At 39.6% G+C, this 12,987-nt stretch overlaps 1 protein-coding gene across 1 annotated transcript in view; it reads right to left on the bottom strand.

The window, feature by feature from the left end:
• The window catches only part of CBR4 (carbonyl reductase 4), a 28,592-nt gene extending 15,855 nt beyond the window's left edge, over positions 1 to 12,737 (bottom strand). Inside the window, exons 1-4 of the mRNA XM_049771309.1 lie at positions 12,443 to 12,737; positions 9,931 to 10,051; positions 9,309 to 9,445; positions 5,367 to 5,501 (exon numbers count right to left, since the gene is read on the bottom strand). Coding sequence (XP_049627266.1) covers positions 5,367 to 5,501; positions 9,309 to 9,445; positions 9,931 to 10,051; positions 12,443 to 12,584 — 535 coding nt within the window. The 5' untranslated portion in view covers positions 12,585 to 12,737. The remainder of the gene's footprint in view (positions 1 to 5,366; positions 5,502 to 9,308; positions 9,446 to 9,930; positions 10,052 to 12,442) is intronic.
• Positions 12,738 to 12,987: the final 250 nt, after the last annotated feature.

The following is a 12,987-nucleotide window of genomic DNA, read 5'->3' as shown; positions in this document are numbered from 1 at the left end:
TTGCACAGAGAAAACAACTTCAAGATAACATTAAGGCTTTGGATTTATTCTTTCCCTTCTTGGAGGGGATAGGTAAATTGAAGTATATAAAATAGCTACTTATCAAATGTTTATGGATTTGCAATCAGCTAGTCTCTGTGACTAAATATTGAATTGGGATGAAGGCATGTGGAACCCCCCCCAAAAAAAAAACCGCCTTTTAAGGACATTTTGACAATTATGAGCTCATAATCCCTGATCCTTGCAGACTGGACTTTAGTACCAAATAGGATGCCAACTACAGTACCAGACCCATAGCCACTTGATTTGAAACAGAAATGAGGGGAAGGTCTATTCTTGCCTATGCTTTCTTACAGCCTGTCAATCAAGACCCAATGTCTTTTCTTAGATAAGTTATTAATTATCAAAGAATCTTTGAAAACTAGAACAAAGGTTCTGTGGCTCATTGTTAGAAGATTAGGAAAGGACTCACTTTATTCAAAGACCAGTACATAACCAAAATTACGGTCCCACCAGTTAGTGAATGAAAATGTATATATTTTAGCACTTTTTCTCTTTTTTAATGTATATTTTATTTAAACAACTTGATTACATACATGATTGTGTTTAGGTTTCAGTCATGTAAAGAACACCACCCATCAGTAATGCAACATTCCCATCTCCAATGTCCCAAATCTCCCTCCTCCCCACCCTACCCCCACCTGTACTCTAGACAGGCTTTCTATTTAGGATAGTTCACAATGTAGTTATTTTTTAAACTAAACTCATCCCTGTTTGTGATGAGCTTCATGAGGTGGGCTGTAACTTCCAGCCCTCCTCTCTTGTGTCTGAAAATTATTATTGCAAGAATGTCTTTCATTTTTCTTAAAACCCATAAATGAGTGAGACCATTCTCTCTCTCTCTCTCTCTCTCTCTCTCTCTCTCTCTCTCTCTCTCTCTCTCTCTCTCTCTCTCTCTCTGACTTCTTTCACTCAACATAATAGATTCCATGTACATCCATGTATAGGAAAATTTCATGACTTCATCTCTCCTGACAGCTGCATAATATTCTGTTGCATTAAGCCTTTAGGATGGACTTGGATGGTGGGTGGAGGCCTTTGTCCTTAGGCTCAGGACCACGTGGCTTCATCCTCCATTAACCATCAGGTCATCATCTTCAGGTGGTTGTGGTGGGTATTGAACTCACTCACAGGCAGGCTTCATGAGAGATAACATCTTTATTCAGCCCTAGCCAACAGATGTGGCTGCTAACCACTTACGCATGCCATTCTTTGCTTGCCCTGCATCTTAACTTCTTTCAGCCATCTTCCCTCTGACCTCCATGCTGGCAAAGACCCAAAGCCCCATCCCCTGAGTCAAAGCCCTTATCTAACCTTTCCAAGACCCCTCCCAGAAAATGGGCGAGTCTCAGGTAGATACACCTAATCCAGGGTGGGGTTACAATATTTCATTGTGTATATGTACCACAGTTTCTTTAGCCATTCATCTGTTGAAGGGTATCGTGGCTGTTTCCAGAGTCTTGCTACGGTAAATAGTGCTACAATGAATATAGGTGTAAGGAAGGGATTTTTGTATTGTATTTTTGTGTTCCTAGGGTATATTCCTAGGAGTGGTATAGCTGGATCATATGGGAGCTCTATTTCGTTTTCGGAGGAATTTCCATATCGCTTTTCATAAAGGTTGAACTAGACGGCATTCCCACCAGCATTCCCGTCAACACTGCTTTTTCTCATTCTTTGTAATGTGTGCCAATCTTTGTGGTGTGAGGTGGTACCTCATAGTTGTTTTGATTTGCATCTCCCTGATGATTAGTGATGTGGAGCATTTTTTCATGTGTATTTTGGCCATTTGTATTTTTTCTTTGTCAAAGTGTCTGTCCATTTCTTCTCCCCATTTTTTGATGGGATTAGATAATTTTTTTTGTAAAGTTCTGTCAGTGTCTTGTATATTTTGGAGATTAGTCCCTTATCTGATGGGTATTGGGTAAATAGTTTCTCCCACTCAGTGGGGTGCTCTTGTATCCTGGGCGCTATTTCCTTTGAGGTGCAGAAGCTTCTCAGCTTAATATATTCCCATCTGTTAATCTCTGCTTTCACTTGAGACTACAGGCATCTTTGAGGAGGAAACTGCACTCTCCAAGCAAATGAAAGCAGAGATTTTAGCACTTTTTCTATTTTCCAAGCAATTTTATCAAATGACTTGGCAAAAGACAGTGTAAAGGTCAGGTTATAAATTGGTTAGGAGTTCAAACAGTTTAGGGCCAAAATGACAATACAATGGGTAGGGTGCTTGCCTTGCATGCAGCCAATCGGGGTTCAATTCCTTGTATCACAGATAGTCCTCTGAGCCCACCAGGTATGATTCCTGAGCACAGAACCAACAATAACCTCCAAGTAATGCTGAGTGAGGCATCATCATCATCATCATCATTATCAAAAATTATAAAGGATCCAACTAGTTTAGACCAATCATATGATCAATACAATATGAGTAAAAACAAGTAAAAACACAAGAATATATAGGGAACCACTATATTTAACTTTACCTAGCTAGAAATCAAAATATAAAGTTTTCAGTAACAATTCTGCTAGAAACCAAATATCTCATCTTAGGCAAGTCATTTCTAGATTCTAATTTCCTAAATATAAAAACATGAAATAACATGAAAAAACTGAAATAATCTCTAAGATCCTTGCCACCCTAGTTATGACATAATTAATGCAAAATTTTAAACGACTTGTCTATAAAATATCAGGTACACAACTTTTTTACTAGTCACTAGTTTGTTAATTTTTTAAATAAGTCTTAGAACTATATACCCATGTACAAATTTATAAATGCCAGTTACAGGTCAGTTAATAGCTTTCTTTTCTATAATTAAAAATCATAATCAAGGCCTAGATAGTACAGCAAGAGGGGTGCTTACCTTGCATAAGGCCAACCTGTGTTTGATCCCTAGCATCCCATATGATTTCTCAAGTCCCATTTGGAGTAATCCCTTATTATAGAGTCAGTGTACAAATATGTGTACAGTTTTAGATAAACACATACAAAATTATATTTATATGCTCTGGCCTTTTTTTTACACCTACTTGGTCTCAGGAAAAGCTCATAATTTTTATATTTTTATGATGGTATTTAATAAGTTGAACTTTTGGGGCTGGAGAGATAGCATGAAGGTAAGGCGTTTGCCTTGTACGCAGAAGGTTGGTGGTTCAAATCCTGGCATCCCATATGGTCCCCTGAGCCCGCCAGGAGCGATTTCTGAGCATAGAGCCAGGAGTAACCCCTGAGCGCTGCCAGGTGTGACCCAAAAACCAAACCAAAACAAAACAAAAATAAGTTGAACTTTTATTTGCACACCCAGCCCTGTATCCTGCCAAATTGAGGAACTACAAAGAAATATTCTGTCCCTCCACTAAGCAGGTTTGGGCCTACTGACATTTCCATGTAATTCACATTCAGGATCAATAGCCTATTAGCAATCTGCTGAATTAATGACCTCATCAAACTCTTGAGAAAAAATGCACTAAACTTCAGCCTGGTACAGATCTTTTCCATTTTCCTTTGTTTTATTATTTGCAACTGTGCACCAACATCTAAATGGTTCTCCTGCCAAATAGATGATTTTGATGTTAATGTTAGTACTTACTATAATTTAAACTGTGATATTTTCTGACAATTAGAACTTACTTTATCTCTAAGTCTATAGATTTTGGGATCACAGATACCTTAAGCAGCAGCCACAATTTTCTTCCTTTTGAATATTTCTTAAAATTATTTTATTTATTTAGATATTTTTGGTCTCACCCAGCAGTGCTCAGGGTTGAGTCCTAACTCTGTATACTGTGTTCATTACTGCCAGGGGTTAGGGGACTCTGATTGAACTTAGGTCGGCCATGTATAAGGCAAACACCCTACCCGCTGTCCGATCATTCTGGTCCATGGCTCTAATTTTCATCATGTATTCCTAACTGAATTAGTACTAATTTTGCACATGAATAGCTGGTGTAGACATTGAGATGTCACTTGATGTTTCTGACAAATCTTAAAAATCCCTGCAATTGGAACCTCTAGACTCAATTTTTCTGGCCCTATTTGGTAGAAGGGTTAGATCATCATAGACATACAGTCTACTTTTACATTCAGATTGAAGGACATACTACCTGCTTGTATTATCACATGAACTAAGCACACTGCATAGCATTGTGTCTTTGACTAGGTAACTAAGAGCTGCACTTTTTTTTTTTTGGTTTCTCCTCTCCGAGGCCCAAGCAGACAGAAAGAATTACAGCTATTACTGTGCTACTTTCTCACACTGGGAAATTTGATCTACTTCATCTTCTGAGTTAAGATAGCGCAAAAGTCCGCAAATTCTGAGCTATCATTGTGGCCTGGATGTAGGGGTTTTCTAAGCCTCCCTTTATAATTTATATAAATTAACTTTCACATCACATCATGCCTCTTTCCCTCTGCCTAGACTTACAAGACTAGAAATTTAAGTCGGATGGCAAAATTTGTAAATAGGAATTCGGTGACTTGTAGGTTGTGCTGTGTTCTTAAGAATGTGACTGACTTGGGCCCGGAGAGATAGCACAGCAGCGTTTGCCTTGCAAGCAACGGATCTAGGACCAAAGGTGGTTGGTTCGAATCCCGGTGTCCCATATGGTCCCCTGTGCCTGTCAGGAGCTATTTCTGAGCAGACAGCCAGGAGTAACCCCTGAGCAATGTCGGGTGTGGCCCAAAAACCAAAAAAAAAAAAAAAAAAAAAAAAGAATGTGACTGACTTCAGTCACACCATGGATAGAACAATTATTTCAAATTGGCCTTGGATGACCTAAATTCTGATAATCCCATTTGCCTCTGTGTTGTAAAAAAACAGTATGAAGTAAATGTGTTTGTTCCCTGTAAGGGGGCATGCTATAGTAGTGGGTAGAAAATTAAGGACACTGGTAAAGGGAAGGTCACACACTGGTGAGGGGGATTGGTGTTGGAACATTTAATGTCTAAAATGACTGTATTATGAACAACTTGGTAAATCATAGTGCTATGATAAAAAGGTTTTTTTTTTAAGTATAGTTTATGTGATTCATAAAATGTGATTACACAAACAAAAAAAACCTGGCGTTACTATGCTCATTGTCCTGAGGGTGGCACAGAGCCTGGCAGTGTAAGTCGTGGGTTAGACCTATGCTCCCCACATTTGTCTACCCAAGTTTAGCACAGCGCATGCTCCATATTTCCTTGCCGATACCTTCTAGGAATGTCTGATGCTGCTGATATGCTTAGACACAGATCAGTCCTTGCTATTTTTTGTAGACTCATGAAGATTCATACATCTTGTTAAAAATGTATTTTCACTAACCTGGTGCAACTACGTTGACTCTTATTTTCTTCCTTGCCACTTCTTTCGCAAGAGCACGTGAAAATGCAACTAATCCTCCTTTGCTGGCACTGTACACGGTCTGCCCAGAATTGCCTTTCAGTCCAACAATACTTCCTGGAGGAAATAAATGAAAACAAATTCAAGCCAATCCTTGGGGGTTATATGAATATTCATATAATTTATAAGAAACATACCCCCCAAAAATGAAAGGGTAAAACAAACATCTTCCCCAGCCTTTACAAAAATTAGGAATTCTAAACCTATGTCATTACCTAACCATAAAGAAACATAAAGTCTGTGTCTGTTCCAGATAAATACAGAAAATAGGATATTAAAGAATCTTATATAGCATTTTGAATGTTAGGAGGAGGCTTAAAAACTTATCCAATAAGTGAAAGGAACCTAATTTCTTAACAGATATAATAGGAAAAAGAAGTATTTATAAAGGTTTATAACGAGTAGGAGTTTAAAATCAGAAAAGGTCAGACCAAGGCTGATTAATTTTACGATTCTATAACCCAGGCATAAGCATTCATCTCCATCTAAAAAAGTTCATCTAAAAATAAATCTAACTGATCTAAAGGACTGTCAATTTAAACTAACCAAGCTTCAATTATATGCTTTTTGTAAAACTGAAATTTAATAGCTCCAGTGACATAACTTGCATTGACTACTAGTCTTGGGTGGCCAAGATTCATTTATAATTCAATGATCGACTGCAAGCAAAAACATCCTAACAAAGAAGTGGGAAGGTAATTTTCTGCACCAGTGACCTCTACTTATGACATAAAAATTAATCAGAACCCCACATAAGTTTTGAAAAAGTAATTTTATTTTATGTTTTAAAGAGTTTAGAAAAATGTTTCAAGATGCTTTATGTAGCACAATGAACACATCCAACATTAAAATATTTATCTACTTTATATACCAGTTAATGACAAAGGAAAAGAAAACTGAAGCATAGAAAAAAAGAGACTTCAAGACAGAGGAATACAGTTGGGCAGAGAAAGGTGTATGACTTAGAAAGAGAAATATAAAGAGACACACACAAGCAAAATCTGGGCACAGAAGAAAGGCCAAACAGGTAGCTTTAGGAGGCCAGAAAGGTGGGTTAAAGCAATGTTTTTCTCACCAAGACTTTATTCTGACCCTGCTTCTTTCTTAGGCCCCCAACCCCATCCTACTGGCTGAATACTTAAGTTAGGGGGGGGGGGGTGTTTTTGTCTTTGGACCACACCTGGTGGCACTCAGGGGTTACTCCTAACTCTGTGCTCAGAAATTACTCCTGGCGGGCTCAGGGAACTATATAGGATGCTAGAGATCGAACCCAGGTCATTCACATGTGAGGCAAATGCCCTACCCTACTGTTTTCAGTATTTTTTAAATTCATTTTCTGCAAAATTCCAAAAAGTTTTACATGCATACAAAGACTAACATATGGTTCAAACACAGCGAACAGGGGAATATTTTGGAGTTAAACAAATTCATCTCATATTATCAGTGTCATATACAGACCAGTCAACTGGTTTACAAGAACCACAAATCATTATTGGGCCGTAAAGGCACAGGCTGTTTTACTAATCTCATTTAAAAAAATTGAATTATTACATTCCTCAGATGCTTATCAGGATGGAATGCTTTCATTTTCAAATGAGAAAAGCCTGATATTCTAATTTGGAAAGCCATTTCTATAATTAAAACAATAGGGTCAGTTAGTGGAGAAATATTCCACTTCTCTAGACTTTTTAAAGTCATACCACTTAAAACAGAGGGGCCAGAGAAACAGTACAGCAGGTTGTTAAAGTGTCTGCCTTGCACAGAATTGACATAGGTTTAATTCCAAGCATCCCAATGATCCCCAGTCCCACCAGGAGTGATCACTGAATGCACTGCCAGGAGTAACCCTGAGTACCATCAGCTGTGGCATAACCCCTAATAAATGTAAAGCTGAAAGGAAATTATATTCTATCTTAAAATGATCAAATTAAATTCAGGTTATTTTTAATTTTATTTTATTTTGCTTTGGGGACATACCTGGGGATGTTTAGGACTTATTCCTGTCCTTGTCCTCAGGAATCACTCCTAGCAGTTCTCAGGGACTCTATGGGATGCCAGGACTCAAAACTGGGTTGAGTCCATGCAAAACAAGTTCATTACCACTGTACTATTTCTCTAGACCTCCATTTCACTTTGGGTACATACTATACAGTTCCCCAGCCCCATAGGCCAGATGTAGTAAAGACTACGGGTTACTTAATTCCATTCTAAAACACTGAAAATGTTTTTCTCTTAAAAACAAAATAAAACAAACAAAAAAAAAACTTCAGTGCCGGAGAGATTGCATGGAGGTAGAGTGTTTTCCTCGAATGAAGAAGGTTGGTGGTTCAAATCCTGGTGTCCCATATGGTCCCCAGAGCCTGCCAGGACTGATTTCTGAGCGTAGAGCCAGGAAAAACCCCTGAGCACTGCCAAGTGTGGCCCAAAAACAAAAAACAAGAAAAAAAAAAAAAAAAAAAAAGCTTCATTTACCCACAAAACAAACGGAAGGCGACTGAAAAGAAAGTACAGCAGATAAGATGCTTGCCTAGCATGCAGCTGTGCTGGGTTCAATCTCCAGCACTGCACAGTAGCACCACCAGGAGGAAGCCCTGAGCACCACCCAGTGTGGCCCCTAAACAAACAAAAATACCAAGAAAGTTTCCTCTTGTAACTCTATTCCAGATTTATCAATGGTGTGCAAAATTGCTATAGTTATTATTTTTCAGCCCCGACTATCTAAATTTTTTCAATTCTTTGTCTATGTTTAGTTTTGTTTTTTTATATGTAAGTTATACTTTGGGGTTCTGTAAGGGACCAGCAATGAAATTCAGAAATTTGAGTGTATGGAGGATGCATTCTACCCCTCTGAGCTATCGTCACAGGTCTTGCAGCTCATAGTTTAATCCTTTGCTGCTCTGTCTTAGATAAGAATCTAATTTGCTTTAAAAATCACAATGACGGGCCCAGAGAGATAGCACAGTGGTGCTTGCCTTGCAAGCAGCCGATCCAGAACCTAAGGTGGTTGGTTCGAATCCCGGTGTCCCATATGGTCCCCTGTGCCTGCCAGGAGCTATTTCTGAGCAGACAGCCAGGAGTAACCCCTGAGCACCACCAGGTGTGACCCCCCCCAAAAACAAGATCACAATGACTAGAAAACTCGAACTACATCTGGGCCCTATATCAATCTTCTGGATTCTGAGCAGTGACTGATCCAGATGTGCTTTGGAGACTGAAGCAGGATATCTTCTGTCAGTTATCACATCTCTTGCTGTCATTTTTCAATGGCGATATAATGGTTATATATAATTATAATATATTATATATAGATATATAATATATACATTATATTAATATATTTGTTTATATATTTAATTTAGATTTAAATATATTTATATAAATATATGCATATTTGTATATATTATATACATATTATATATAACTATATAATATGTACTTATAAGTATTTATAGTACTTATATAATATATATTATAATTGTATATATTGTATAATTATATTTATTATATATTATGGTGATATAATTCAATGAATATTTGTACTGAGCACCGGAGAGATATGAGTCCATGATTCCAACCTTACCTATTTATCTATTAATCTAATCATTTCCCTAGATAATACAAACATGCCTCATAACTTTTCGTTTGTTTTGAGGGAAGGCACAGTCAGCAGTGCTCAGGAAATACTCTAAACACTAAAGGCTCAATTCTTGTGAGCTCAGGTGATGCCAGAGCTTATACCGAAGTTCATTAAGTGCATTGCCCACTGAATTATTGCTCTAGTCCATCCAAAGACACCTTTCTTTCAAGTTTCACAAGTTTGGATATTTTGGAAGGCAACATAAGTTTACATACATGAAGACTCACCTATGTTAACAATTGACCCTCCCTGTTTTTGAATCATAGACTTCGTGGCAAGTTTACAAGTCAACATGGAACCCAAGAGGTTAGTATGAAGCTGAGATATCATATCTTCAGTTTTTGTTCGCACCAAAAGGCTATCCCTAAAAAAAAAAAAAAAAAAGTAATGATAAAAAAAAGAGTTTCCATTTTCATTTGGTTTCCAAGGAAAAATTATAGCAGATAAGCCAGAAGAAACCCACCTGAAATCCAGGGTCATTCCTCTTCATAGATATGCCTACTGTAAAGTAAGGGCATATAACCAATGTAGCTTGGATTAACTTAGCAACTGCCATACAATCTTATGTAATGAGAAAATTGTTCTAAATATTTAGGGCTTAATTTATCATTTTTTAAAAAGTTACCCATTCTTGATTTCATTCAGTTCATGACCTGATAAAGAGTATTCATGGTGATGGGCTGGACTGTGGCCAGATGTGGCCCAAAAACAGCAAAGCAAAACAAAGAAGAACAGCTAGAATTAAATTACTTCATTTTTCCTTCCAACTGAATTTATTAACTAATCAGAGATATTTGGGGTCTGGGGGAGGGGGACACGCATATTAAAGTACTTATATTTGTGACTAACCTGTTAATTCCAGCTGCATTTACCAAGAAATTAACTGGACCCAAATGTTTCTCCATCTCTTCAAATGTATTTTGAACATCATGTTCTTTGGCAACATCGCAGCTAAATGCCAAATGCTGGCCTACAGAAAAATTTAGATTAATATTATTTATAAGCTATAATTTGCAATTTAAAAATTACTGAATACATACTTGCTAATTATCTACTATAAGTTGGGCCTGCAGTGATCAAGAATGCAAAGACAAACGATGTTTTTACTCTCAGAGTTCAGTCTAATGAAACAGAGAAAAAGATAGTTGGGAAACAAGGGGAAATAAAAAATACAGAACTCTGGGCTGGAGCAATAGAATAGCCGGTAAGGAGTTTGCCTTGCATGCAGCCAACCTGTGTTTGGTCCCCAGAATCCCACATAGTCTCTGGAGCCTGCCAGGAGAATTTCTGAGCTCAGAGCCAGGAGTAAACTCCTGAGTGCTATGGGTGTGGCCCCAAAACAAACAAAGTACAGAATGCTAAACTCAAAGCCTTTTGTTAATGGCTAAAATAGTGGGGGGAGGACACATTATATGTTTTTAACACTTCATAGTGATGCAATAATATGCACTAGCCTTGACATTTAACTCTATACTACTAATTCAAGTCTTCTAGGTCTTCTATTCCTCTTTTGAAATGTATATTTAATTGTTATGTATCTGTTGAATTACTTTCCTGAAACTGAGTATGAATTCTAATGGTCCTTTCTGCTATGAAATATTATATATAAATAACATATATTCAATATATTATAATGTAATCTAATAATGTCTCATAATGACTATTCAAGCTTGACCATAAGAAGAGATGAGACAAAACAGAAAACTATAAAACATACGGAAATTACATACTATGAGGGGGGGACATTTTCATCTTAATGTTCTGATAAAATTCCAAAGAATTGCTCTTCAAAGTCAAAAGTATTCTTTAATAACCTACCATTTTAATACTCCAAAATGACTTTTTTAACACTAGACAATTGCTTGTTTTCTGGCTGACCTTGTTGAATTTATTAATACCAATATACCCATACCCCAACCCTCCCAAACCTTTAGAAAAAGGAAACTCTGGAAAGTCTCACTTGGTGGAGATAAAGCCATTCACCCCTGGAATACAGGATTCCAAGAAGGGTCAGCCCGAAACACCCTCTTTCGCTGGCTTTCTTTCCACTGAAAGCTCTGGGGTCCATAGTACCTTACAAAGTTCAAGTCACGGTTTTTACCAGCAGCCGATGCCCAGTGTTCTGCGCAGAGCACCCCTTTATCAATGGTTGCCAGAATAACTAAGCGTGAGCAGCAAAAAAGCATCACTGAAATCCACTTTGCCTTGCAGCCAACACATTTTCTAAAAGAGACCTTTTTCTTTTAGAGTCAGATCCTTTCTCCACCCCTAAATAATTTGGGTGGATGGGGCACAGCAAAGCAACCCATCTAGTTATTTTCAAGATTACAACCACCAGGTGCATCTTCCTCCCATTAAATCGAGAGCTGTTGATGTTTATTCATAAACAAGGATCCATACTGATGCAATAAAAAGGAATTCAGCAGAACGAGCCCATCTCAACCTTGCAAAAGACATGGAAATATAGGCATTTATGGATAATGAATCAGGCACTTTTTGTTTGTTTGTTTTGTTTTGAGGCCACACCTGGAGATGTTCAGGTCTCATGCATGGCTCCTCAGTAATCACACATCCTGTGGTGCTGGGGAAAGAAGGGATGCTAAGGGATGCTGGGGACCGACCCTGAGGTTGCTTGCAAGGCAAGAGCCAACCCGCGGTACTATTGCTCCAGCACTGAGTCAAGCACATCTCTTAAATTGGAGGACACCTCAAAAGTTTTTTCCATAAAACCCTGCTTTGTGTGTTCTTATGCGAGCCTGCGCTCCCTCGCCACGCCTGGCCCTGCTCTCCAGGCACCAGTAACACACATGCAAACATAGACTGAGCCCTTTACCCTACATACAAAGGTGACCCCTACGGTGGCTCGGCCTCACCAGGAGCCAGAACACTGCAGCAGCGGGCGCTGAGCTCGAGCCTCAGGATCAGGGGTGCAGATAAGGGCTGCGCCTAAGGTGCTCTCCTCCACCAGACTCCAAGGGTTAGGGGGGCTCATCTCCACCAGACTCCAAAGGGTTAGGGGGGGCTCATCTCCACCAGACTCCAAAGGGTTAGGGGGGGCTCATCTCCACCAGATTCCAAAGGTTAAGGGTGGGGGGGCTCATCTCCACCAGACTCTAAAGGGTTAGGGGAGCTCATCTCCACAGACTCCAAGGGGCTCATCTCCACCAGACTCCAAAGGGCTGCTGCCTGGAGGCGACTCTGGCACAAGCTGCCGTCTACACCAGGAACTTCTCTGAGCTAAGGGGTTAAATCACCAAGCCCCAAAGGGCCCACCGGGAAATTTGCAAACCGGTAGTTAAGATTTGAGGCGCTTGAGGCTGCAAGACACCCCGCAACCGGACACGTCCACTTGGGTACCTACCGCCGAGCTCGGCGGCGGTGGCTTTGGCCACTTCCAGATTTCTGGCGACGATAGCCAGTCGGTAGCCCTTCTGGGCCATTAACTGGGCCACTGCCCTGCCGATGCCCCGGGAGCCTCCAAACACTGCACACACTTTGTCCATGTTGGGCCTGAAAGTCCAAAACTGGGCAAGAGGGCTAGAAGAGGCGGCCCTTTCCAGGGTCCCAGGGATTTTTTTTTAACTATTGCAGCTACCTGGAAAAAAAAGGAATTAAAAAAAAAAAAAAGCCAAATTGCAGCAAGTATCAGCCACCCTGAACTCTTTTGCAAATTGCACCCGGGGATTTTGACAGCCTCTAAGGGAGCACGACGGAACACCAAGAGAACGGCGCCTGCGTGATGGCGTCAGCACGCACAGGCGTTTGCCTCGAAGGACGTGGGCTCAAGAGCGCCGGGACTGTCGAGGCCTATCGGGAAGTAGACGCGCTGCATTCTGGGACTTGTAGTCTAGACACCTGCGTGGCCGAAACAGTGTCTTGCAGCCCGTGAGAAAATGTACAGGGTGT

Source organism: Suncus etruscus, chromosome 4 (assembly GCF_024139225.1).
Source record: "Suncus etruscus isolate mSunEtr1 chromosome 4, mSunEtr1.pri.cur, whole genome shotgun sequence".
Lineage (NCBI taxonomy): Eukaryota > Metazoa > Chordata > Mammalia > Eulipotyphla > Soricidae > Suncus > Suncus etruscus.
This window is presented reverse-complemented; position numbering and strand designations above follow the sequence as displayed.